This window comes from Mesoplodon mirus, assembly GCF_964341445.2.
Source record: "Mesoplodon mirus genome assembly, chromosome: 11".
Taxonomy (NCBI): Eukaryota; Metazoa; Chordata; class Mammalia; order Artiodactyla; family Ziphiidae; genus Mesoplodon; species Mesoplodon mirus.
The window spans coordinates 67177848-67205825 of record NC_138987.1 but is presented as its reverse complement, the minus strand read 5'-3'; the positions used below and the strand labels follow the sequence as shown (position 1 = coordinate 67205825).

The 27978-nt window shown below is 39.8% G+C and overlaps 1 protein-coding gene across 1 annotated transcript; it reads left to right on the top strand.

Moving 5' to 3' along the window:
* Window positions 1-43: 43 nt before the first annotated feature.
* Window positions 44-27488, top strand: KICS2 (KICSTOR subunit 2). The gene is made up of 3 exons (XM_082634743.1): window positions 44-283; window positions 12495-12780; window positions 24111-27488. The coding sequence occupies exons 1-3, from the start codon at window positions 49-51 to the stop codon at window positions 24925-24927; spliced, it is 1338 nt and encodes a 445-aa protein (XP_082490869.1). The 5' UTR covers window positions 44-48; the 3' UTR covers window positions 24928-27488.
* Window positions 27489-27978: the final 490 nt, after the last annotated feature.

The window sequence follows — 27978 nt, the reverse complement described above, 5'->3', positions numbered from 1 at the left end:
GTGCGAGGGAGAGGCGAGCCACGTGGGTGGAGCTGGAGCGCAGCTCGCATGGGGGAGTCTATCCCGCTGGCAGCCCCGGTCCCGGTGGAACAGGCGGTGCTGGAGACGTTCTTCTCTCACCTGGGTATCTTCTCTTACGACAAGGCCAAGGACAATGTGGAGAAGGAACGAGAGGCCAACAAGAGCGCGGGGGGCAGCTGGCTGTCGCTGCTGGCGGCCTTGGCCCACCTGGCCGCGGCAGAGAAGGTCTATCACAGCCTCACCTACCTGGGGCAGAAACTAGGTACCTCCGCCCCGCCCCCCGTGCCCCTTGAGGAAGGAAAGGGAGTATATTCCCCAATCGGCAGTGGCTTGGGTTCCCTGTCTCTGTCACTCTTAGCCGCAGGCTCAACTCCGCACTCCCAGGTCTCCTCCCACCGATCCCGTCCTTCCCTCGGCTTCCACAAACCCCGCCCACCGGCCTCCGCGGCAGATAGATTGGCAGTCCGGGTGGATGTTGTTTGCAGGGCTGTGCTTCAAACCGATGGCTGTATCCATTTTGCTCATGCATGGATTGGTGCCATAAATGAGAAGTTAAACTCTATGTCCTCGCTCTCTAACCAGTGACACTGCGGCGAGAGCAGCAAAACTTGGCAATACAACCTAGTTAGAATTCATGAACACTATTGTCTGGCTTCTTAAGGCCCCAGAGAGTTACAGATGGAGTCCTACCCCCTCTTCGTAGACCCACAATAAATATCTAATGAATGAAGAGAAAAATGAATGCTGGACAGGAAAGGCAAGAAATACGCCTAACACTAACCAGAGGGGCCTTACAGGGAAAATGGTAAACACTCTTATCCCATGATAAATCTTGCCCCTGAAAATAAGATGCAGGAGCTGATTAAGCTGATTTTCACTAGTAGAAACAATTAGTCTGAGTAAATCAGAAGGAAATAATATATGTGAAAGCCAAGGGCTATACATACGAAGTATTACTACTTAGAATTACCAATATTATGAATCCCAGAGCTTTTAGAGTTGTTTTAGTACTTTGGCGTATTTTAGACCCTTTAATATCAGAGGCACAGGGTCTGGTATGAATGAAGGACACATAACAGTATAAAATAGAAGTGTACAATTGAGTGCAGATTCCAGTGTGAGTTTCTCCCCCCGTTTCCTTATATTGCCTGAAGGTGACCATGTACATCTTGCTTTCAGTAAACACTCAAGGGGCAGGGCTTTCTGAGATCTTAACTGTGCTCTAGCTTTTCAAACAATAACTTGTTATGTAGTGTGTTGACTTATTGGCGACAACTAGTCAGATAGTTTCACCTTGTGTATTTTTTCCTCCCTTTCTTACAGTGGCACTTCTCAGAAATTTACAATTGCTCTTGCAGTGTTATAATTCCCCTTTCTACAGATTGGCAAATTGTGTGCATGCAGTTGTGCGGGTAGGTGACAGAGCCTATACCAGAATACCTACCTTTGAACTGTCAGATTGTGTTTGTATCCAAATGATTTATAAAAATTGTAGATGTAGTATAATTTACAGTTATATATTAAATAATTTACATATTATTATGTATATATGAAAATGGGGAGGATTCTGGCTGTAAAATTGAAGGTGGGTAATTTTCTTGCAGTTTTAGTGTTTTTAGATTCCCTCGCCTCATGAAGAATGGTGATTGATCCCAGTGCCATGTTTCTTATGTTTTTTTCTTTTAGCTCACCTATGAGGATTTGATAACCTGTGGCCTCACTCCCCAGAAAAATATATATGTAATACAATTTTGCATGTAATCTGAAAGGGTTCAGTTGGATTTCCTAAAGCCTATGTATAGACCTCAGTTAAGAAATCTACTCTAGTTTAAGTTATATGTGCCTGGTTTTAGGTACCTGGCTGTGCCTAAGAACATGCACAAGGCCATCACTGTCTCTGACTTGGGTTTTCTGAAGTGGCTCTTATTATGTAAAGCGATTAGTTCTGCACAGACCCCAGCTTGCATGGGTGAGCCTGAGGGCTGTGCTTTGAAATTGATCCAGGGAGCAGTTTACACTGTGAAACATGCTCAGGCGCTGTTTAGGCTCCCAGCTGATCTGTCACTTCGGTGTAAATGTTCTGAAAATGGCATGTTTAATGCCACATAACTTACTCTCGTGTACAGTAAATGTAGGTTCCAGATGTAAATTTTTAGCTTTGCAATTACCCTACCGTTTTTTGATACTGGAATGTTTGTGATATCAATGTGCTTACAATATGACTTCATGATTATTGAGTTGACTCTCCATTTTCTTAAAAACTTGGGAAAATTTTTGTGTTGCTACTTAAAACAGTCCCATGTTCTTCAACTACTTTGCTATTTAGAACATTTATATGGTTTTCTTTAAAAAGCAAAACAAAAGTTTATGTCTATTTTTTAAACATGTAGAAAGCACGGTTTTAAAAAGTGAGTCTTTTTGACCTCACTTTTGTGACTGGTGTTTATTGGAGACCTTGGCAGTGAATCCTGATTATAGATGCAAGGGTGGAACTTTAGACAAAGAACAGACCTGACAGGGAGCCTTCTGTTCCTGTCTTGGCTCAGTTGAAAAACTTTGGGGTGAACCCTTATCTTGGAGCCCTCTCTTTACTTTGAGGGGCGAATATATCTATTTGGGGAAAGATCAGTGATTAACGTATGCTGACTCAATACCTGCAGAGGACTTTAGAAGGTCATACTTTTCTCCCCTTTGTTTCACTGCTGGAGAGTTTCCTCAACATCTGGCGGCTGGAAGATACCATGGTAGAAAATGACTTAACTTGAGAAATGATGTTTAAAGGTTATCATTAGCAAGAAGTTGTGGAATAAAATATTCAATTAGAAGTGCAAAGCTTTAATATACTCATTCCTTGAAATTTCATGATGTGAGATAGACTGTCGAAATCTTGAAAAATAATGAGCATTCATAAAACGAGACTTCCATGGAAACAATTCAAAATAATCATATTTTGTAAATTCAAAAAACTGAGACAAGAAGTCTGGTGTCTCTGATTCCTTATTTCCCAGCATGAAGGAAGGCCACTCCCCATTGGATATTCCTAACCAGGGTAGTCACCAAGTAGGCTTGTGCTCCTGAGAGCTTTGAGAAGAGAGACATGTTTAAAACAAATGTGTTGGTGGTCCCTCCCTTCCTTAAAGTGTCAGGTAACTTGGTTTCACATAGTAATAATGGATGTTTATTGATAAGCTTTAAAAGGTATTCTTTATATTTATATGGTGTTTCCACACCCCCAGGTAAGGGTAATCTAATGAAGGAAGGTATCCCTTTTTCACCCAGAGTTAAAATTTTCACCAAGTTCACCTTGTTTAACAGCAGAAGTGAGTACACAGTTAAGGTCACCTAGCTAACTATCAAATAGCTAGCTATTCTTTTTACAGTACTTGAGGCTCCCAATTTACCACAGATTTGCAGAAGCCCAACTGTGTAGTATTGAGAGCTTCTTATATCAGTTATAAATGGAAGGGGAAGGGATTAGCAGTATTGCTTATGTGCTTTGCTCCAGGTGTGTTACATACCAAATGTTATTTCATTGTGTCTTTTTAGTTTCATGTTAAAACAACAGCTGAGGCTCAAAGTGGCTAAGGTTAAGTCCTGTGCACATCACACAGCTTGTAAATTTGGAAGCTCGGATTTGGAACCAAGTCTTTCAGACTTCCAGAGCTTTTAAATTTTACCTGGTACTCTTGCTACCTTCGTAACCTAAGAGATTTTGTCTTAGACCTGGGCACAGAGGTCCATTTATTTCATACCATCACTTTACAAAATCTGCAAAGCTAGACTTAATATAGGTGGAGAGGAAAGGCAAACCTTCCAGGATACAGTCCTGTATGGGATATTGGTGTCAGGGTCAATCCACCTGTACCGTATGGTTTTTGCTACTATTAGCAGGAGAAATGATGTGAATGCTAGTCAGTCTGGGCAGTATATTGGAGAAAACACTTTTTCAGTATCAGCAGTTTGCCTGTGAAATCAGTAGTAGTAGGGTGACCAACCCTATAGGTTTGCCTGGAGTTGAGGGGCTTTGCAGGACATGGGACTAAGGGTTTCCTGAGAAGCTAGCCTTTCAGTACTAAAACCTGGAAGGTCATGGGTAAACTGGGACAAGGTGGTTGCCATAGTGGTAAGGGATATAAGATTCATTTCTTGAAATACAAACTGGGCAATGAATTGTGAAATGTTTCATTCATTAAGAGGACATTTTACAAATGCCTTGATAAGTAATTTATACTCTAATTGGTATGTTTAGTAACTCATTCATTAAAGCATTCTATGAATATCAACAGAAAATTTAAAATGTCATTCATCTCTGAGATTTTTATATATTCCTAAGAATTACTGTTTTAAACCTGCCCTGTTTCTTTTTGTTCTCCTAATGTTTTACCTCTGACCTTTGGTGGGGTACAGAATTGCTTAAGAAAACATCTATGGGGCTTCCCTGGTGGTGCAGTGGTTGAGAGTCCGCCTGCCAGTGCAGGGGACGCGGGTTCGTGCCCCGGTCCGGGAAGATCCCACATGCCGCAGAGCAGTCGGGCCTGTGAGCCATGGCCGCTGAGCCTGCGTGTCCGGAGCCTGTGCTCCGCAACAGGAGAGGCCACAACAGTGAGAGGCCCGGGTACCGCAAAAAAAAAAAAAAAAAAAAAAAAAGGAAAACATCTATGAAACTGGCCCCATAATTATTAGAAACATAGTTGATCATGTATTAATACAGAAGTAAAGAAATAATGTCTATGCCATTTGAACCTTTTTGGTTGTTGAAAAGAATGTATGTGGCCTTACTTTTTGCTGATTTCCTTTGGAACCCCTGAGTTACAACATGAGTTACAGCAGCAGTTATTTATAATTGCTTCCTACTGTTTTTTTTTTCTATTTTATTTTCTTTATTTATTTTTGGCTGCTTTGGGTCTTCATTGCTGCGTGTGGGCTTTCTCTAGTTGGGGCGAGCGGGAGCTATTCTTCGATGCGGTGTGCGGGCTTCTCATTGCAGTGGCTTCTCTTGTTGCGGAGCACGGGCTCTAGGCGCGTGGGCTTCAGTAGTTGTGGCCCGCGAGCTCTAGAGCGCAGGCTGAGTAGCTGTGGCGCACGGGCTTAGTTGGTCCGCGGTATGTGGGATCTTCCTGGACCAGGGATCAAACCTGTTCCCTGCGTTAGCAGGCGGATTCTTAACCACTGCGCAACCAGAGAAGTCCCACTTCCTACTCTTAATAATTCACAATATGATACTTATTATGACACAACCTGTACTGTCAACCTTGTTAAGAGCACTAACAGTCCCTTTGTTCTCCTGCGATCCCAGTAGTCTGTGTTTTCCATTTTCTCATACAGCTTGAAAGGAGAACGCAACTCCGAAGCAGCTCTGTTTTTTTCCCTCAGGACTACTTTGGCTATTTGAGGTCTTTTGTATCTACATACAAATTTTAAGATTTTTTGTTCTAGTTCTGTAAAAAATGCCAATGGTAATTTGATAGGGATTGCATTGAATCTGTAGATGGCTTTGGGTAGTATAGTCATTTTCACAATATTGATTCTTCCAATCCAAGAACATGGCATATCTCTCCATCTGTTGGTATCATCTTTAATTTCTTTCATCAGTGTCTTATAGTTTTCTGCATACAGGTCTTTTGTCTTTTGATTTACCAGGAATAACAACAGTGTTTCATAATTGGGTGTTCTCTTTTGTTTTAAATATCTTTATGTGGAAGGAGGGCATTTTAGATCCAGGTTCATGTCACTTGCAAGGTTAATCATCCTCTGAATTAGATCTGAATCCTCATTGAAGTGGGCTGGGGAAATATTGGTGCATGGGTAAGGAAATTTTTTTTTTGAATTTATGAATTTTATTTGTTTTTTTATATAGCAGGCTCTTATTAGTTATCCATTTTATACATATTGTGTGTATATGTCAATCCCAATCTCCCAATTCATCACACCACCCCCTGCCACTTTCCTCCCTTGGTGTCCATACGTTTGTTCTCTACATCTGTGACTCAATTTCTGCCCTGCAAATTGGTTCATCTGTACCATTCTTCTAGGTTCCACATATGTGCGTTAATATACAATATTTGTTTTTCTCTTTCTGACTTAGTTCACTCTGTATGACAGTCTCTAGATCCATCCACATCTCTACAAATGACCCAATTTTGTTCCTTTTTATGGTTGAGTAATATTCCATCGTATATATGTACCACATCTTCTTTATCCATTCATCTGTCGATGAGCATTTAGGTTGCTTCCATGACCTGGCTATTGTAAATAGTGCTGCAGTGGACATTGGGGTGCATGTGTCTTTTTGAATTATGGTTTTCTCTGGGTATATGCCCAGTAGTGGGATTGCTAGATCATATGGTAAATCTATTTTTAGTTTTTTAAGGAACATCCATACTGTTCTCCATAGTGGCTGTATCAGTTTACATTCCCACCAACAGTGCAAGAGGGTTCCCTTTTCTCCACACCCTCTCCAGCATTTGTTGTTTGTAGATTTTCTGATGATGCCCATTATAACTGGTGTGAGGTGATACCTCATTGTAGTTTTGATTTGCATTTCTCTAATACTTAGTGACTTTGAGCAGCTTTTCATGTGCTTCTTGGCCATCTGTATGTCTTCTTTGGAGAAATGTCTATTTAGGTCTTCTGCCCATTTTTGGATTGGGTTGTTTGTTTTTTTCATATTGAGCTGCATGAGCTGTTTATATATTTTGGAGATTAATCCTTTGTCCATTGATTCATTTGCAAATATTTTCTCCCATTCTGAGGGTTGTCTTTTCATCTTGTTTGTAGTTTCCTTTGCTTTTCAAAAGCTTTTAAGTTTCATTAGGTCCCATTTGTTATTTTTGTTTTTAATTCCATTAGTCTAGGAGGTGGATCAAAAAAGGTCTTGCTGTGATTTATGTCAAAGAGTGTTCTTTGTATGTTTTCCTCTAAGAGTTTTATAGTGTCCGGTCTTACATTTAGGTCTCAAATCCATTTTGAGTTTATTTTTGTGTATGGTGTTAGGGAGTGTTCTAATTTCATTCTTTTACATGTAGCTGCCCAGTTTTCCCAGCACCACTTATTGAAGAGACTGTCATTTCTCCATTGTATATCCTTGCCTCCTTTGTCATAGATTAGTTGACCATAGGTGCGTGCGTTTATCTCTGGGCTTTCTATCCTGTTCCATTGATCTATATTTCTGTTTTTGTGCCAGTACCATATTGTCTTTTTTTTTTTTGTTTGTTTTTTGTTTTTTGTTTTTTGTTTTTTGTTTTTTGTTTTTTTTGCGGTACGCAGGCCTCTTATTGTTGTGGCCTCTCCCGTTGCGGAGCACAGGCTCCGGACGCGCAGGCCCAGTGACCATGGCTCACAGGCCCAGCCGCTCCGCGGCATGTGGGATCTTCCCGGACCGGGGCACGAACCCGTGTCCCCTGCATCGGCAGGCAGACTCTCAACCACTGCGCTACCAGGGAAGCCCCATATTGTCTTGATTACTGTAACTTTGTAGTATAGTCTGAAGTCAGGGAGTCTGATTCCTCCAGCTCTGTTTTTTTCCCTCAGGACTACTTTGGCTATTTGGGGTCTTTTGTATCTACATACAAATTTTAAGATTTTTTGTTCTAGTTCTGTAAAAAATGCCAATGGTAATTTGATAGGGGTTGCATTGAATCTGTAGATGGCTTTGGGTAGTATAGTCATTTTCACAATATTGATTCTTCCAATCCAGGAACATGGCATATCTCTCCATCTGTTGGTATCATCTTTAATTTCTTTCATCAGTGTCTTATAGTTTTCTGCATACAGGTCTTTTGTCTCCCTAGGTAGGTTTTATTCCTAGGTATTTTATTCTTTTTGTTGCAGTGGTAAATGGGAGTGTTTCCTTAATTACTCTTTCAGATTTTTCATCATTAGTGTATAGGAATGCAAGAGATTTCTGTGCATTAATTTTGTATCCTGCAACTTTACCAAATTCATTGATTAGCTCGAGTAGTTTTCTGGTGGCATCTTTAGAATTCTCTATGTATAGTATCATGTCATCTGCAAACAGTGACAGTTTACCTTCTTCTTTTCCGATTTGTATTACTTTTATTTCTTTTTCTGATTGCCATGGCTAGGACTTTCAAAACTATTTTCAAAACTATGTTGAATATTAGTGGTAAGAGTGGACATCCTTGTCTTCTTCCTGATCTTAGAGGAAATGCTTTCAGTTTTTCACCATTGAGAATGATGTTTACTGTGGGTTTGTTGTATATGGCCTTTATTATGTTGAGGTAGGTTCTCTCTATGCCCACTTTCTGGAGAGTTTTTATCATAAATGGGTGTTGAATTTTGTCAGAAGCTTTTTCTGCATTTATTGAGATGATCATATGGTTTTTATTCTTCAATTTGTTAATATGGTGTATCACATTGATTGACTTGTGTATTGAAGAATCCTTGCATCCTTGGGATAAATCCCACTTGATCGTGGTGTACGATCCTTTTAATGTGTTGTTGGATTCTGTTTGCTACTATTTTGTTGAGGATTTTTACATCTATATTCATCAGTGATATTGGTCTGTAATTTTCTTTTTTTGTAGTGTCTTTGTCTGGTTTTGGTATCAGGGTGATGGTGGCCTCATAGTATGAGTTTGGGAGTGTTCCTTCCTCTGCAATGTTTTGGAAGAGTTTGAGAAGGATGGGTGTTAGCTCTTCTCTAAATGTTTGATAGAATTCACCTGTGAAGTCATCTGGTCCTGGACTTTTGTTTGTTGGAAGATTTTTAATCACAGTTTTAATTTCATTACTTGTGATTTGTCTGTTCATATTTTCTATTTCTTCCTGGTTCAGTCTTGGAAGGTTATACCATTCTAAGGATTTGTCCATTTCTTCCAAGTTGTCCATTTTATTGGCATAGAGTTGCTTGTGGTAGTCTCTTAGGATGCTTTGTATTTCTGCAGTGTCTGTTGTAACTTCTCCATTTTCATTTCTAATTTTATTGATTTGAGTCCTCTCTCTCTTTTTCTTGATGAGTCTGGCTAATGGCTTATCAATTTTGTTTATCTTCTCAAAGAACCAGCTTTTAGTTTTATTGATCTTTGCTGTTGTTTTCTTTGTTTCTATTTCATTTATTTCTGCTCTGATCTTTATGATTTCTTTCCTTCTACTAACTTTGGGTTTTGTTTGTTCTTCTTTCTCTAGTTCCTTTAGGTGTAAGGTTAGATTGTTTATTTGAGATGTTTGTTGTTTCTTGAGGTAGGATTGTATTGCTATAAACTTCCGTCTTAGAACTGCTTTTACTGCATCCCGTATGTTTTGGCATAGTGTTTTCATTGTTATTTGTCTCTAGGTATTTTTTGATTTCCTCTTTGATTTCTTCAGTGATCTCTTTGTTATTTAGTAACATATTGTTTAGCTTCCATGTGTTTGTGTTTTTTACGTTTTTTTCCCTGTAATTGATTTCTAATCTCATAGTGTTGTGGTCAGAAAAGTTGCTTGATATGATTTCGATTTTCTTAAATTTACTGAGGCTTGATTTGTGAACCAAGATGTGATCTATCCTGGAGCATGTTCCGTGTGCACTTGAGAAGAAAGTGTAGTCTGCTATATTTGGATGGAATGTCCTTTAAATACCAATTAAGTCTATTTGGTCTATTGTGTCATTTACAGCTTGTGTTTCCTTATTAATTTTCTGTTTGGATGATCTGTCCATTGGTGTAAGTGAGGTGTTAAAGTCCCCCACTATTATTGTGTTACTGTCCATTTCCTCTTTTACAGCTGTTAGCAGTTGCCTTATGTATTGAGGTGCTCCTATGTTGGGTGCATATATATTTATAATTGTTATATCTTCTTCTTGGTTTGATCCCTTGATCATTATGTAGTGTCCTTCCTTGTCTCTTGTAACGTTCTTTATTTTAAAGTCTATTTTATCTGATATGAGTATTGCTACTCCAGCTTTCTTTTGATTTCCATTTGCATGGAATATCTTTTTCCATCCCCTCACTTTCAGTCTGTATGTGTCCCTAGGTCTGAAGTGGGTCTCTTGTAGACAGCATATATATGGGTCTTGCTTTTGTATCCATTCAGCGAGCCTGTGTCTGTTGGTTGGACAGGCTCCACCAAATGGTTAATCCATTCATGTTTAAGGTAATTATCGATATGTATGTTCCTATGACCATTTTCTTTTCTTTTCTTTTCTTTTTTTTTTTTTTTTGCGGTACGCGGGCCTCTCACTGTTGTGGCCTCTCCCATTGCGGAGCACAGGCTCCGGACGCACAGGCTTAGTGGCCATGGCTCACAGGCCCAGCTGCTCCGCAGCATGTGGGATCTTCCCGGACCGGGGCACAAACCCATATCCCCTGTATCAGCATGCGGACTCTCAACCACTGCACCACCAGGGAAGCCTGCTATGACCACTTTCTTAATTGTTTTGGGTTTGTTTTTGTAGCTTCTTTTCTTCTCTTGTGTTTCCCACTTAGAGAAGTTCTTTTAGCATTTGTTGTAGAGCTGGTTTTGTGGTGCTGAATTCTCTTAGCTTTTGCTTGTCTGTAAAGCTTTTGATTTCTCCTTTGAATCTGAATGAGATCCTTGCCGGGTAGAGTAATCTTGGTTGTAGGTTCTCCCGTTTCATCACTTTAAATATGTCATGCCACTCCCTTCTGGCTTGTAGAGTTTCTTCTGAGAAATCAGCTGTTAACCTTATGGGAGTTCCCTTGTATGTTATTTATCATTTTCCCCTTGCTGCTTTCAGTAAATTTTCTTCGTCTTTAATTTTTGCCAATTTGATTACTCTGTGTCTCAGTGTGTTTCTCCTTGGGTTTATCTTGTATGGGACTCTCTGAGCTTCCTGGACTTGGGTGGCTATTTCCTTTCCCATGTTAGGGAAGTTTTCGACTATAATCTCTTCAAATATTTTCTCGGGTCCTTTCTTTCTCTCTCCTCCTTCTGGAACCCCTATAATGCAAATGTTGTTACACTTAATGTTGTCCCAGAGGTCTCTTAGGCTGTCTTCATTTCTTTTCATTCTTTTGTCTTTAGTCTGTTCCACAGCAGTGAATTCCACCATTCTGTCTTCCAGGTCACTTATCTGTTCTTTTGCCTCAGTTATTCTGCTATTGATTCCTTCTAGTGTATTTTTCATTTCAGTTATTGTATTGTTCATCTCTGTTTGTTTGTTCTTTAATTCTTCTAGGTCTTTGTTAAACATTTCTTGCATCTTCTTGATCTTTGCCTCCATTTTTTTTCCAAGGTCCTGGATCATCTTCACTCTCATTATTCTGAATTCTTTTTCTGGAAGGTTGCCTATCTCCACTTCATTTAGTTGTTTTTCTGGGGTTTTATCTTGTTCCTTCATCTGGTGCATAGTCCTGTGCTTTTTCATCTTGTCTGTCTTTCTGTGAATGTGGTTTTTGTTCCACAGGCTGCAGGATTGTAGTTCTTGTAGTAGTTCTTCTGCTGTCTGCCCTCTGGTGGATGAGGCTATCTGAGAGGCTTGTGCAAATTTCCTGATGGGAGGGACTGGTGGTGAGTAGAGCTGGCTGTTGCTCTGGTGGGTAGAACTCAGTAAAACTTTAATCCGCTTGTCTGCTGATGGGTGGGGCTTGGTTCCCTCCCTGTTGGTTGTTTGGCCTGAGGCGACCCAACACTGGAGCCTACCCGGGTTCTTTGGTGGGGCTAACGGTGGACTCTGGGAGGGCTCATCCCAAGGAGTACTTCCCAGAACTTCTGCTGCCAGTGTCCTTGTCCTCAGGGTGAGACACAACCACCCCCACCTCTGCAGGAGACCCTCCAACACTAGCAGATAGGTCTGTTCTGTCTCCTGTGTGGTCACTGCTGCTTCCCCTGGGTCCCGATGCACACACTACTTTGTGTGCCCTCCAAAAGTGGAGTCTCTGTTTCCCCAGTCCTGTCGAAGTCCTGCAATCAAATCCTACCAGCTTTCAAAGTCTGATTCTCTAGGAATTCCTCCTCTCGTTGCCAGACCCCCAGGTTGGGAAGCCTGACATGGGGCTCAGAACTTTCACTCCAGTGGGTAGACTTCTGTGTATGTGTTCTCCAGTTTGTGAGTCACCCACCCAGCAGTTATGGGATTTGATTTTATTGTGATAGCGCCCCTCCTACCATCTCACTGTGGCTTCTCCTTTGTCTTTGGATGTGGGGTATTTTTTTTGGTGAGTTCCAGTGTCTTCCTGTTGATAATTGTTCAGCAGTTAATTGTGATTCCGGTGCTCTCGCAAGAGGGAGTGAGAGCATATCCTTCTAGTACACCATCTTGAACCATTCTCCTGGGTAAGGAAATTATACACAAGTCCACCACTACACTGAATTGTACTGGCGTTAATTTACTCTACAGTGAAATTATGAATCAAAAAATATTTAAATCCAAATCATAGAAGTCAGAGAACATGGTAGATGAAAACTCGTTGAGCTCAGCAGTTTAGAGTCTTTCCTTTTGGATGCTGAGAGGTGTTTTGTACTTCCAGTTTCTCTACCTTACCCGTCATGTGCTTATGTCATTTGTCTACCAGGGGGCCAGTCTTTCTTCAGTAGGAAGGACTCCATCCGCACCATCTATACTTCCCTGCATAATGAGCTGAAGAAGGTGGTGACTGGCCGTGGTGCCCTTGGTGGGACCGCACCTCACGTGGAAGAGCTCCTTTCCCACCTGTCAGAGCAGCTCTGCTTCTTTGTTCAGGCTCGGATGGAGATCGCAGACTTCTATGAGAAGATGTACACCCTCAGCACACAGAAGTTCATCAATGCCGAAGAGCTCGTTGGCCTTTTAGACACCATCCTCAAGAAATACAGCTCCAGGTCAGTGTAGGGGAGGAGGGAGGGAGGGACAGAATGTGGCAGCCTCACAACCCCACACAGAGTCACAGTCTTCCCCACACCCCTGCGGAAATCTGTGATGGCATAACTGTGAAGGAGAAATAGCTGTTTTACCTTTTATACACATCAATTAATCAACAGGTATACATTAGACATCTTCTTCGGGCTTAGTTAACACCATGCTGGATGGATGCTTCTCTGAGCAGCAGCAAAGGGTCGAGAATGAAGTAATCCTTAAAAGTTGTAACTGTTTTTTCTGCTTATGAAAGAATTCACACAACAACAACAGAATTGTATATCAAATAGTGTGACATTTTAATAAACCACTATTCAAATAAATGTCCCTTTCAAAGTCATCACCTTGGTGAGTTATCCACTTGATTCCTCTGATGGAGCCATTACTTAACATGTGTAGGGAGCTCCTTTATAATTGCTTTCAGCACCTGTCGCATAGTTTTGATTTTGTCTTAAACTTCCTTGGTGGAGGCAGGCATCTGTGCTTTAGAGGAGGGCATGTTTTTTTGATAGTCAAAAAGATATTTGTAGCCAGTTTAATTTTTTTTAAAAAGATGTTGATCAACTGGAAAAATTTATTTGAAGGAAATTGCTGCTTATAAAGTGAGACTGGTTGTAATGTATTGCTCACTGCCTGGCCCAAAAAGCAGTTCCAAAAGAATTTGAGTAGTGTTGTGAACATCATTGACTGTGAATGACTCAGTTTTATTTTTGGGTCCTTGGAGCCTGGCTTAGAGCCTTGCACATAGTAGGTGCTCAGTAATTTTATGATGAATTAAATGGAAAGTGATGCTAATCATTGGAGAAATGCAAATCAAAACTACAATGAGGTATCACCTCACACCAGTCAGAATGGCCATGTCAAAGAATCTACAAACAATAAATGCTGGAGAGGGTGTGGAGAAAAGGGAACCCTCTTGCACTGTTGGTGGGAATGTAGATTGATACAGCCACTATGGAGAACAGTATGGAGGGGCCTTAAAAAACTAAAAATAGAATTACCATATGACCCAGCAATCCCACTACTGGGCATATACCCTGAGAAAACCATAATTCAAAAAGAGACATGCACCCCAATGTTCACTGCAGCACTATTTACAATAGCCAGGACATGGAAGCAACCTAAGTGTCCATCGATGGATGGATAAAGAAGATGTGGCACATATATACAATGGAATATTACTCAGCCATAAAAAGAAATGAAATTGAATTATTTGTATTGACGTGGATGGACCTAGAGTCTGTCATACAAAGTGAAGTAAGTCAGAAAGAGAAACACAAATACTGTATACTAACACATGTATATGGAATCTAAAAAAAAAAAGAAAAAAAAAGTCATGAAGAACTTAAAGGCAGGATGGGAATAAAGATGCAGACCTACTAGAGGATGGACTTGAGGACACAGGGAGGGGGAAGGGTAAGCTGGGACGAAGTGAGAGAGTGGCATGGACATATATACACTACCAAACGTAAAATAGATAGCTAGTGGGAAGTAGCCGCATAGCACAGGGAGATCAGCTCGGTGCTTTGTGGCCACACAGAAGGGTGGGATAGGGAGGGTGGGAGGGAGATGCAAGAGGGAAGAGATATGGGGATGTGTGTATATGTATAGCTGATTCACTTTGTTATACATCAGAAACTAACACACCATTGTAAAACAATTATACTGCAATAAAGATGTTAAAAACAAAAAAAACCCAAAAAGAGTCATGTACCACAATGTTCATTGTAACACTGTTTACAATAACCAGGACATGGAAGCAACCTAAGTATCCATTGACAGATGAATGGATAAAGAAGATGTGGCACATATATACAATGGAGTATTACTCAGCCATAAAACGAAACGAAATTGAGTTATTTGTAGTGAGGTGGATGGACCTAGAGTCTGTTGTACAGAATAAAGTAAGTCAGAAAGAGAAAAACAAATACCATATGCTAATACGTATATATGGAATCTAAAAAAACAAATGGTTCTGATGAACCTAGGGGCAGGACAGGAATAATGACACAGATGTAGAGAATGGACTTGAGGACACGGGGAGGGGGAAGGGTAAGCTGGGACGAAGTGAGAGAGTAACATTGACATGTATACACTACCAAATGTAAAATAGATAGCTAGTGGGAAGCAGCTGCATAGCATAAGGAGATCATCTCGGTGCTTTGTGACCACCTAGAGGGGTGGATAGGGAGGGTGGGAGGGAATCGCAAGAGGGAAGAGATATGGGGATATGTGTATATGTATAGCTGATTCACTTTGTTATACAGCAGAAACTAACACAACATTGTAAAGCAATTATACTCCAATAAAGATGTTTTTAAAAATTAAATAAATAAATGGAAAGTGATGACTTTGAAGGATACCACTCCTTTGGATATATGAGTTCAGATATGTTTGCTTAAAAAAGAAAGGCAGATATATTCATTTATATTCCCAAATTAAGCCTAATACTCATCTGATTAATGGACTGGGGGAAGTAGGCTAAGTGGAGAGATTAAAAGAGACTTCACAGAGGAGGTAGAATCTGAGAAGACTTTTAAGGGTAGGTAGGATTTTGAAAGAAAAGGCAGGTAGAAAGCATAGGTTCCTCCATATCTGTGACTCCACATCCAGAGATTCAAAGTATTGAATATATTACCTACTAAAATATGTTACCTCCTAAAATATATTACATACATGGGTTTGTAATATATTTTACATGTGTATATAAGTGGACCTGTGCAGTTCAAACCCATGTATGTCATTCAAGGGTCAGCTGTATTATAAATTTTTATTTACTTTTAGTAGGTAATGTGTTAACATGGCTCAAAATTTATGAAGTACAAAAACATGCAGTAGTGAAAAGTCTCCCTTCTGCCCCTGTTCCTCAGCTACTTAATTTCTTTCCTAGGAGTCAATGAATGTTAACAAGTTCTGTCATTCTCAAGAGATAGTCTATGCATATAAATACACACATTTCCTTTTTTTAAACAAATTTTACATATTTACAAATTTTTTTATCTTTGGAAATTTTTTTATTTCTCCCTCAAATCTGATTAGTATATGTTTTCTTTTAATAAAATAATTTATTTTAAACCAAAAACTACAGTACAGTTGGAGCTGTGATTCTCAAGAGGAAGAGATCTTATGTGGTGATTCCCAAATGCTAACGTGAAAGTGTTTTGCTGAACCATTTTGGGAGCTTAAGAAAAATACTGTTACCTGAGCCCTTCTTCTTTCCCAAGAGAGTAACATTCAGTGATTTTGGGTTGGGTGCCTAGAAACCTGTCTGTTTTAAAAGTTCCCTGTGATACTGATACATAAGTCTGCAAGAAAAATTGGATAAATAAGGAAAAGATGCCAACATTAGGATATACTGGTTATTGAACATTACCAATGTGTGTGCAAGTGCCTGTGTGTATGTTGTGTCATAGTAATGAATGGTTATTACTATATAATTGTTTTTATTTTTATTTTATTAGATTTGTGACCTATCATCTTTGAACCTTCTTTGAAACATCCCACTTCTCAGAAGCCTGGGAATTTCTTCCATTGCAGTAGCAAAAGCCCAGGTTTCATTCTTGAAGATCTTAGGGCAGTACTTGGCAGTACCCCTTATCCTGCTGAGTGGATGCTGATGGAGCTGGCTGTAAATCACATATGGTCAATAGGTGTTTTCAGCTATTGTCTCCACCCTCCACCAATGCTACCTTTGTCTACTTAATAGGGAATTAATGATCACAGACACATCCTAGCCTAAAAATTATCTACAGTAGAGGCTTTGGGTTCATTTGACCAACATAAATTCTTTAGTTTAGAATTTCTGAAAAGTTGAAATTCTGTATACTATATTCATTTTCTTTGGGAAGTGAAATTATTTTAGATATAAATTAACATGATTTGCCCTTTGCTTTCAGAGATGAAGGGGAGTCATGTTTTGTTTTTCTCCTCTGGAAGCCAGGTGTGCTCAGAGTAGAATGGTGTTAAAGGTTTCCTCTTTTGGCAAACTTATTACATTATTAAGCAAATGTAAATTGTTTAAGAATCGCAGTCATTTGTGATGCTGCATTTCAAACTGAATAATTAACGTTAATCATTTGAGTTTTCATTGTGTACCCTTTAGAAGAAAAAACATGGATTAACTCATGCAGAGTCAGGGTATCTACTACTCCTTGAATACTTCTGAGGAGAAGTAGAACTTGGGTTTTTATTTGCAAGGAAGTATCAGTGGAACATTTTTTGATTCAGTAGAATTTGTTTTGAATTTATTTACCTGTTTTGTACAGTGGACATAAAAGAAAATTCTGGCTAATCTTTCTACTTCATGGTTAAAACAAAACTGGAAGATAGATTATAAATGCAATTTAATATATACTCTCCTAAATCAAGAACTTTTAATTGAAGTATAGTTGATACACAATATTATATAAGTTTCAGGTGTACCGTATAGTGATTCACAATTTTTAAATGTTATACTCCATTTATAGTTATTATGAAATATTGGCTGTATTCCCTGTGTTGTATCATATATCCCTCCCTTTTTTTTTTTTGGCCATGCCGCGCAGCACGCAGGATCCTAGTTCCTTGACCAGGGATCAAACCTGTGCCCCCTGCAGTAGAAGCACAGAGTCTTAACCACTGGACTGCCAGGGAAGTCCCATATATCCTTGTAGCTTATTTTAAATATAATAGTTTGTACCTCGTAATCCTCTCCCCCTATATTGCACCTCCCCCTGGAAACCCCCCCTCTCCCCACTGGAAACCACTAGCTTTACAACATGATTTTTAAGAAATAATTTTTTTTAAAGAAGTCAGCAATTATTCATTCTAGACAGCTTTTAAAAATCCATCTGGTATGGCAATAATATTCTATTAAATGATTTTTATTCTTTAATCATAATTTTGTAGCTAGGATTTAAAGAGCATTTTTTTTGAACTGAGTTACATAAATTTCTGTTTGCATTTTAGGAAGCACATTTTTTTTGACCTGAATGCTTCAAATGACAGAATTCTCACCAAGGGCAGAACAGTGATTTGTTTAGTCTTTATGCCCTTTTTCCTTCAAAAAAAAGATTCATGATGATAAGACTGTTAATGAAACAGTTAGTTGCATGTGTGTAGTTCAACAAGGTTAATTTAACTGTTGCCCACTGAAAATTTCATAAGCAAAACCAGCAATAGTACGATTTCTGTAGGACGCATTCTATTCTAGGTATTTGACTCTCCTAGATCTTAACAGTGGAGACTCAAGGGTTTCTGTGATCTTGCCCCAGCCCAACTTTTCAAATTATCTAAGGCCCATCAAATGCCTTAAATTGCACTCAAACTCCTAGTAAAAAGGAAGCAGCTTCAAAGAGAAAACTTTGAGGATTTTAAGCAGAAGCCAAAAAAACAGTCCATAATCTAATGTATTCCCCATAAGGAAATTTGCCATTTCCTACCTTGGTTCCTGTTACTTAGTTTGCTTAGAATGTCCTCCAATTTGTAGGGGAGGAAAAAATATCTTTTTCCTTTACTCTTCTAAGTATCTCAGCTGGGGGCCCTTTAACAAAAGACAGATTAACAAGAGAAAAGCATACAAAAATGTATTTTAATATAGGTTTTATGTGGCATGGAGCCTTCTAAGGAAATGAAGACCCAAAGAAGTTGTTAAACCTGTGTTTTTATGCTAGATTTGATGAAGAGTGAGAGTTGTGGAAAAATGTGCTAGGATGAAAAATGGTATGAGCTAAGTGTACTAAACTGGGGGAAACAGCAAGGCCGTTAGTTCAGATTTCTCTCTGTGACCTTATGTCTTTGGAGATAAGGATGCTCCTTTCCTCAGGGTACAGGGAGGGAACCTCTTACTTGAGGATTTTATGATCTGCTTCAGGAGAGGGTCAGAAAGTCCTTCCTGCATATGTCATTTCTCAAATTCATTCAGCTTAACATAGTCAATATACCAAGATGCCATACTTTGGGGTAGCATGTTCTGAACCTCATCAAGTTCTATCATGTGTCAGTTAGCTGTTGCCACAATTATTTTGTATAACGGACTACCCCCAAAATCACACTTTGGGGCTTGCAGGTCAATTGGGAGTTGTCTGACGTAGGCTGGGCTTAACTGAGTAGCTCTGCTGAACACCATTGGTCTCATTGGGCTTGGCTTATTGCTGTGAGTTTTGGGCTTGGTCAGCTACACGTGTGTTCGTTCTGAGCCCAAGGTTAGAGGGGAAGCAGCTACCCAGTGATGATGCCCAAGTGCCAAAGAACAAGCCCAATCAAGCTCATTTTAAGCCTTTGCTTGCATCAGATCTGTTAACATCCCTTTGGCCAAAGCAAGTCACATAGCCCAATCCATGGTCCAGGGTTGGGAAAGTACCCTCTACCTCTGGTGGGAGAGGCCGCAAAATCACACAGCAAAGGGTGTGGAATCAGGGGTTTTTAAGAACTGGGGCCAGAAATTTAAGCTCTCATCTTCACGTGGCTAAATCCTACCTGTTCTTTAAGCTTTATGACTCAATTGAAATCCTGTCTCCTCTATGACCTGCACAATCTTTCAACCAAAAGGAATTGCTCCTTTTTCTAAACTGTTAGTTGATTTGTACCCCTCGTAAGAGATGTATTACTTCCTGCTTATATCCATTATAAATACCTCCTTCTACCAGGGGAGGTCCTGTAGGGCAAACCTTTGGCTAATTCATCTTTATATCTTCAATGTAATTATATCTAAAAACTAGTAAAGTGATTGTTTTAAGTGAGATTATGGATTTTTTAAATGTGGTGAAATATACATAACAAAATTTACTTCTTTAACCATTTTTAAGTGTACAGTTTTTGTGTGTTTTTTGGTTTTTTTTTTGATTTTTTAAAATTTTATTGTTTTGTTGTAATAAAACATACATAATATAAAAGTTATCACCTTAACCATTTTAAGTGTGCAGTTGAGTGGCATTAAGTACATTCACAATGTTGTGCAACCATCACCACCATCCATTTCCAGAATTTTTTTTTAATCATCCAAACAGAAACTCTGTACTCATTCAGCAATAACAGCCTATTCTCCCCTCTACTCAGCCTCTGGTAACCTCCATTCTAATTTCTGTCCCTGTGAATTTGCCTCTTTGGTGTCTCTCATACAAGTGGAATCATGTGACATCAGCCCTCTTGTGTCAGGCTGATTTCACTTAGCATAATGTTTCCAAGGTTCATCCATGTTGTAGCATGCATCAGTACTTTGTGTTTTTTTTTTAATGGCTGCATAACGTTTTGTTGCTTAAGTATACAGTTTTGTGACTTTCATATATTCACATGGTACTACAGTTTTATTTTTAATTGGGCTTCTGACTTCTCACATGCATGGGACCTGCATGGTTCTTTTGGAAGGAACTCCTTGATGGGGATTTGTGAAGGAGGGAGTGCGTGCTGGAGCTCCCTTCATCTCTCTCTTTCTTTCTTTTTGGCTTTTTTTTTTGAAGCAGATGTTCTCTGCCAATAGTTGTCAATTTATTCTGTATTCAGGCTCTTTCAAGCTGTATGTTTTTGGATTACAACAGTTTAACAGACCCCACTACGGTGTGAAATGTGAATAGGTATGAGGCACAGAGTGGGAATGGGAAAATGATACAACATAATGCTAATCTCAGAGTCTTGGCAGAATAACATTAGCATGAATTTTTAGCTCTTCTTACGGATGAAAAGTAGCTTCGGCATTCACATTCATCCTAATGTTGAACATTTAAACACTTTTCCGTATATGTATACGGAAGAGCTTGTGCAAAATTCTTTCTAAAGGTTTATACAGAGAAGAGAATTCATATTCTTTCAAGGAGAATGCTGGATATAAATGATGATTTCCAGCTGGAAACAGAAAAATCACTCAGTATTGTTATTTGTGGTAGAATGAAACCATTTTCCTCTTATTAACAGTCTTACTGTGTTCCTAGCTCCTTGGCAGATTTTCGTGATATCCATGATTGTAGAATCTGGTGATACTTAAAGCTCATTAAGTGTCAAGTTGCCTAAAGGCTAAGGTGGTAGGAGCATTTCTCAGAATGCAAAGATTCTGAGACATGCTATAGTGTGTGTGTGTGTGTGAGAGAGAGAGAGAGAGAGATAGGCTTTCTTTTCTTTTTTTACAAATTTATTTATTTATTTATTTTTGGCTGTGCTGGGTCCTTCCCACTGCGCGGGCCCTCTCCAGCTGTGGCGAGCGGGGCGCCACTCCTCGCTGCGGTGCGCCGGCCTCCCATTGTGGCGCCTCCCCCCACCGCGGAGCAGGGGCTCCAGGTGCACGGGCCTCAGTAGTTGTGGCTCACGGGCTCCAGGGCGCAGGCTCATTAGCTGTGCTGCACGGGCTCAGCCGCTCCACAGCACGTGGGATCCTCCAAGACCAGGGCTTGAACCCATGTCCCCCGCATTGGCAGGCGGACCCCCAACCACTGTGCCACCAGGGAAGTCCCGTGTTAGGCTTTCTTAACGTTTACTTCAAAGCATGTAATGTTTGAAGAGTCCAAATTAGTTAATTAATTGAGTACATGAACTAGAGGATTTGAGATCTGGTTTATCTTTCTGATTCTTTGAGTGTATTATTAGACTACACCTCCCACCCATGTTTTAACTTCCTTATCCTGAAGGATGTTGATTGTAAAATACCAGTAATAGAAAAAAAACAATGTGTTATTGTTATGTGAATAGCTACATCCTATTTATCACGTGATAATCAGTTTCTATCATATAATATCCAACCTAGTTTGGGCTCTCTTAATCATAATCCCATTTGTTTAAATAGATTTTTAAAAACTCTAGATATACTTGTGATGATTTTTTTTTCCTAATTGTTTAATTGATAACCAGGATTTTCCTCTTCAACCAGGGCCAAAACAGATGTGTAAGAATCTTCTGTCTCATTGACAGTGAAGCAATTAAATTACATGGGCTCAGGCCTGTAAATCATCTCCCATGGTGCCTGGGGCATACGATATGCTTGGGAAATGCTAGATCTTGCCCACACCTTCAAAATGGGGTCACTTGCTAAGATAATTCCTGAAACCTCTGCAGATGCTTTGGAACTTGAGGAAGAGTGTTAAGGGCTTCATGTAGGCTCCTTGAGAAGGAGGTACATCAGGCCAGGCAGACACTGAAACTCCCTGGGCATTTCTCAGAAGAAAAAGATGAGCAAGAAAGTTCTAAGTGGTCCCTACAGAAAGGACTCTCCTCATCCAGTCCTTTGCCACACTTGATATTAGCCAAAAGGCTGAGAAGCGATAACCATTCCATCTCATTGTTACAGAGCTTCATTTAGGTCATAAACAACAGAGTCAATGAGGCAGAAACTAGGATTCAGATCTTAACAGTTTAGTTACCACATTTACCGAGTTTCTACTACGTGCTGCGTGTTTGAGAGATGGAGTGAAGGAAGAACGCAGCTTTTACTTCCCCTCAGAAGGAGCTCAAAGCAAGGGTGACCCTATGTCCCAGTTTGATAAGTTACACGATTAAGCTACAAAGGGGAAGACAGGTATTAAGAAACTAGAGGATATAATTAGAGGGCCTGACCTAGTCTGGGGGAGGACAAAGAAGACGTTTTGAAGGAAGTGACTCTAAGAGGAGACCTGAAGTAGCAGAAAGAAGTGTTGATGGAAAAGGCTCAGGCTCTCACTGGCCTCAGGGTCTTTGCACGTGCCCGTTATCCCCTCTGCCTGGGAGAGAGGACCTTCCCACAGCCTGTCCCCTTCCCCCTCAATTTACTAGACAAGTGAAGTAAAAAACGTTTTACAAACAGCAGGTAGCAGTCCATGAGTCATAAAATTAAGTTAGTGAGTAGTAATCTAATTAAAATATATATATTATTAAATATCAAGAGTACATCGTGCATAGTAAGGGTAAATGTGAAATTTTAAAACCTTTTATTTATCTATCAGTATATGCACTTCATCACAATATAAAGTGTATTTCTTACTGTAGATCATGGTCAAAATTTTTAAAAAACATTTTGTCTAGAACAAATAGAAATGAAATCGTGCTATTACCTTAACCTTCTCTGGGATACCATCGCATTTTTAGTTATTTAATATATGGAGAAAGTGAGAAGAATGAGAACGTGGCTCAAGCTGAGGAGGGACCAAGTTACTCGAGGCCTCGTAAGCCTTTTTAAGGATTTTAGATTTTATCCTGAGATAAATGGAAAGTGGTTGAAGTATAAGGTTTTTAAAATTTAGCCACAATTTTGTTTTTAACTGTGATTAAATATGAAGGGAATTTGAGAACTAGGAGTGAGTAAGGGCTTTCTGATAAATGTTCTATTCCTTTATTTTTTTATTTTTTGGCTGTTTTGTTGCTGCGTGTGGGCTTTCTTTAGTTGTGGCGAGCTGGGGCTACTCTTTGTTGCGGGGTGTGGGCTTCTCACTGCGGTGGCTTCTCTTGTTGTGGAGCACGGGCTGTAAGCACGTGGGCTTCAGTAGTTGTGGCACGCAGGCTCAGTAGTTCTGGCTCTTGGGCTCTAGAGCGCAGGCTCAGTAGTTGTGGTGCACGGGCTTAGTTGCTCCGCGGCATGTGGGATCTTCCCGGACCAGGGCTCGAACCTGTGTCCCCTGCATTGGCAGGTGGATTGTTGACTACTGTGCCACCAGGGAAGCCCTATTCCTTTAATAAACATTTATGGATTGTATACTGTTTCAGTTGGTTTTAGTCTCTACTCTCATATGCAAAATAGGTTTCATAATACCTTTTGGAGTTACTGTGAACATTAAATAAGTTGATATGTGTTATGTACACATTTAAGAGATGTTTTAGTGACCTTTTCTTTGCCTCTTTAGGACCACACCCTGAAAATAAGTTGCCTTGTTTTGTCATACAATTCCCAGAATAAATAAAATAAGTTAAGAAAGACTTATAGTGGGAATTCTCTGGTGGTCCAGAGGCTAAGACTCAGTGCTTTCACTGCCGTGGGCCCGGGTTTGAACACGGGTCAGGGAACTAAGATACCACGAGCCGTGAGGCGCGGCCAAAAACAAACAAAAAACCCCAAGAAAGACTTACAGCTAATTCAGTTTCTCTGTATTTGAACAGAAGGTAGTGGCTATTCTCATTTTTTGTTTTTTTTTTAATGTCAGGCTATTTCCACAGGAGACTATGGTGCTGACATAATTCTGAGATGGCGAAGTTATATCAGAATGACCTTTTAAATAAATCAACATGGAATCTTTCCATCTTTCCTTCCCCTGCCCCCAAACATAGTATTAGTCTGACCACGCTGTTTGTGTTTTTTTGTGGATAGAAAGTGTCACTGTGGGGTCACATTTCCACTCATTTCTGTTAATTCCCCTTCCCCCTTTAGATTTCACCACCCCATCCTCAGTCCTTTGGAAAGCAGTTTCCAGCTGGAGGTCGACGTACTGAGTCATCTCCTGAAGGCCCAGGCTCAGGTCTCCGAGTGGAAGTTCCTCCCGTCTCTGGTTAACTTACACAGCGCTCACACCAAGCTGCAGACTTGGGGCCAGATCTTTGAAAAGCAACGGGAGACCAAGAAACATCTGTTTGGAGGGCAGTCCCAGAAGGCCATTCAGCCCCCACACCTTTTCCTTTGGCTGCTGAAACTCAAAAACATGCTTCTTGCCAAATTTAGCTTCTACTTTCACGAGGCACTGAGCCGACAAACGACTGCTTCAGAAATGAAAGCGCTGACTGCAAAAGCCAACCCAGACCTCTTTGGAAAGATTTCCAGCTTCATCAGGAAATATGACGCTGCCAATGTGTCCTTAATCTTTGACAACCAGGGTTCCGAGAGCTTTCAGGGTCATGGCTACCACCACCCCCATTCCTACAGAGAGGCCCCAAAGGGCGTGGATCAGTATCCAGCTGTGGTATCTCTGCCCAGCGACAGGCCTGTCCTGCACTGGCCCAATGTCATCATGATCATGACAGACCGCACGTCCGACCTGAACAGCTTGGAGAAAGTGGTCCACTTCTATGATGACAAAGTTCAGAGCACCTACTTCCTTACCCGCCCAGAACCCCACTTTACCATTGTTGTCATTTTCGAGTCAAAGAAATCCGAAAGAGACTCCCACTTTATTTCCTTCCTTAGTGAGATCTCACTTGCCCTTAAGAACCCCAAGGTTTTTGCGAGTCTGAAACCTGGATCCAAAGGTTAGCAGGTGATTTGTGTGAAAGGTTTTCAAGACTGGAACTTGTGTTCTTAATTTCTCTAACGATCTACAGTGGTCTGTGATTAGAGTTTCCATCCACCTGTGCTGCTTTCAGATCTAAATTAAAGACACATTCTCCCTAATTGTGTTGCACCCTTTATAAGCAGTTAAGGCCAGCTGAGTTACGTATCCAAAGAGTAAGCTAGGTGATCATGGCTGCCGGTCTCTGTGGTACAGCAAGGTACTTTCGGCATTTTCTCCTTTTTTCCTGTATTTCATGTAGATTAATATGTATTGGCCTTTGGTTTTTCTTTCCAGACGTTTTATATTATTCTAAACGTTGTGTTCCAGTGCAATTTCAAATGCCCTCTCCTTTCCCCCTCTTTCTGGATGAGTAATTGGGATACGATATTAAACGGCTTTTTTAGAATCAAGGACTGTTTTCTAGCTCATAAATTAGCAAATTAACATGAAACTTTAAGTTTTGTGATCAACAAGTTAATATTTTTGATGCCAAAATTAGGATCTTGGTGAGAAATGTCTATCAGTTTGTGAAATTGAAGGTGAATCAGAGTGGTAGCCTAGCATTTGTTTTTTAACAATTCCGAAGATACTCATGGCAACTTTAATAGCAATGGTTTCTTTTGAGGTGACCTACACACCTAGCTGCGTTTGCTTTTCCCCTTATAAAGTTTCAGTTTTTCACTCTGTTTTAAAGTTAGCGTAATCCATTAAGTGGGGTTTCTTCCTTCTTCAGAGTATAATCTGCTTGGCTCTCTATCACCTTTCTGCTGAAATGTGTGTTAATGTTTGGCTCTATTCCCTGGTTATTTTTAGGCTGAAAAAACAGGCCGCCTTGGTTTTTCAGCCACTTTTACGCAACTTAGCCTATTTTTATAAAATCAAAATGGAGGTCTTGATACCTTTTACTTGCTAAAAATCAATTGTGCATTCAGAAGACCTCTTCATAGTTGAGTCATCAACCTCGCAGTTGAGCACATCTGAACTTGGGTTTCATGCTGGTCTCCTCCACAATATTTTTAGAAGCAGTGATACATTTTAACACATGCTTCCTTAACACTTTCCTTCAGTAGGTGTTCATGGGGAAGGAGACGGGTCAGTAAAGCCATAATGGGCTGTGGAGACCTTCACTTCTAGGTTATTGATTCAGAATAAAAATAAGCCACAAAGAGTAATTGAGTTGTAACTATTTGATAGTTCCTTCAAAGCTTGTGTGCAGCGTAATTATCAGAGCATTCCTGTTTTTCATGATTGCATGGAGCCACTGTTTTTACTGGGCGGCCCCAGCAGGCAAGCTGGCGGCATTGGCAGAGACCGGAGAGCCCCTTTGAGCCCATGTAGGAGGCCTGCCCACCTCAGCCTGGACTCCCTGGTGGAAGAGCCCACTGGCCTGTTTTCTGGGGAGAACATGTGTTTTTCTTTTTCCTTTTTTTTTTTTTTTTTTAAGTCATATGATTTGTAAAAAGCCAGTTTGCTTTAAATAGAAAGTAGTGATTTCCCTCTGCATTTTATTCACTCAGGTTCTGTGAAAATCTGGACCGATTTTACAACATTGAACTTACATAAAAAATTGAAAACAATTGGAACTAAAAAGTCAAGTCATTTTTCCTCCCTTTCATGTTTTGCTGAGAAGCTGAAAAATATTCCTTGGTTTTCTTGTATTTTTTTTTCCCTGGGTAAAACCACCATTAGCCTTAATGATATGGTCTCCCGTGTACCTAAAAGAAATATGCTTCAGTGGAACGTGGAGGCGAGTGTAAATAAAACATATATACGATATTTAAATAATTAGCCCTCGCCTAGAACATATTTGAATTGTATATTTATTTTTAAACATATTTTGGTTCAAGCCAAGAAACAGTCATTTTACTCTGAGATTTGTCCTTTAAAATCAGTAATGAAATGATCTATAAAGTCTGTGTTTTGCTAATTGGAAGAGTACATCCTCATATTTTCTGCAGACTGCTTGCTTTGAAATATGTTTCTAAACCACAACTTGATCGATGTTTATGGGTAACCAGGAGTGTAGTGAACACTTATTTGTTTGCCAACAAGGCCATCAAGGAGTGTTCATTTCAGGATGCTGTTTGGACACCGGGTAAATTTTACGACTTTGTCCTTTGGGTCCAACCTGGTGTCTGACTATGTCATTTTAGGGAGTGTGTGACAATAAAGCTGAATTCTTAACTGAGGAGCCAATACCCTTTATATAATTGCTTTGTATGTTTGGACATACTGGAGAAAATTTACTTTCAAGAAAGAAAATAGTTGGTATTTTCAAGCTCACTCCCAGTAGTCAGTCAGGTGATGGTCAAAATAAGTTCACCCTTTGATCTAACAGCAAACCTGCAATTTTCTTTGGCAAGTCAGCCTCTGAGCTTGACTTCCTTATCTGTAAAATGGGGATAAGGAAACATGGGCTTTTTCAAAGGATGTGTAAGAATGGAGTGACATCACGCATGTAAAAAAAAAAAAAAAAAGACTTTGCAAACTTACTTGAGTTTGAATGTTTAAATAAAAGATGGACCACTCTTTTTTTAAACTCAGCACCTCTCCTGTTCTTGTCTTTCTCTTCAGATTGGTGACAAACCTGTGCTTAGTCGTTAAGTTTGAACGGTACTTAAAGAACTAGTTTAGCAGAGGAGGCAGATAAATGTCTAACCAACCCACCCACTCTACTTATTTTAGAATCTTTGTGGGTCTTCGTTCCCAAATTTTTGTGATTGATGGTAGCATCATTTCACTTCTGTTTTCTTTTTTTTCTTCTGTTTTCCTACTGATATTTTTTTGTCTGATTGCTCTATCAATTACTGAGAGGGGTGTATTAAAATCTCCAATCGTGACTGTGGATTTCTTTATTTCTGTCAGTTTTTTGCATTTTGTATGTTGAAGCCCTTTTATTAGGCCCATATACATTTATAGTTTTTCTGTCTTTCTCATGTATTAACCATTTTATCATTATGAAGTTTCCCACTTTATTTCCATTACTACTCCTTGCTTTGAAGTCCTTTTTGCCTCATATTTTTATGACCATTC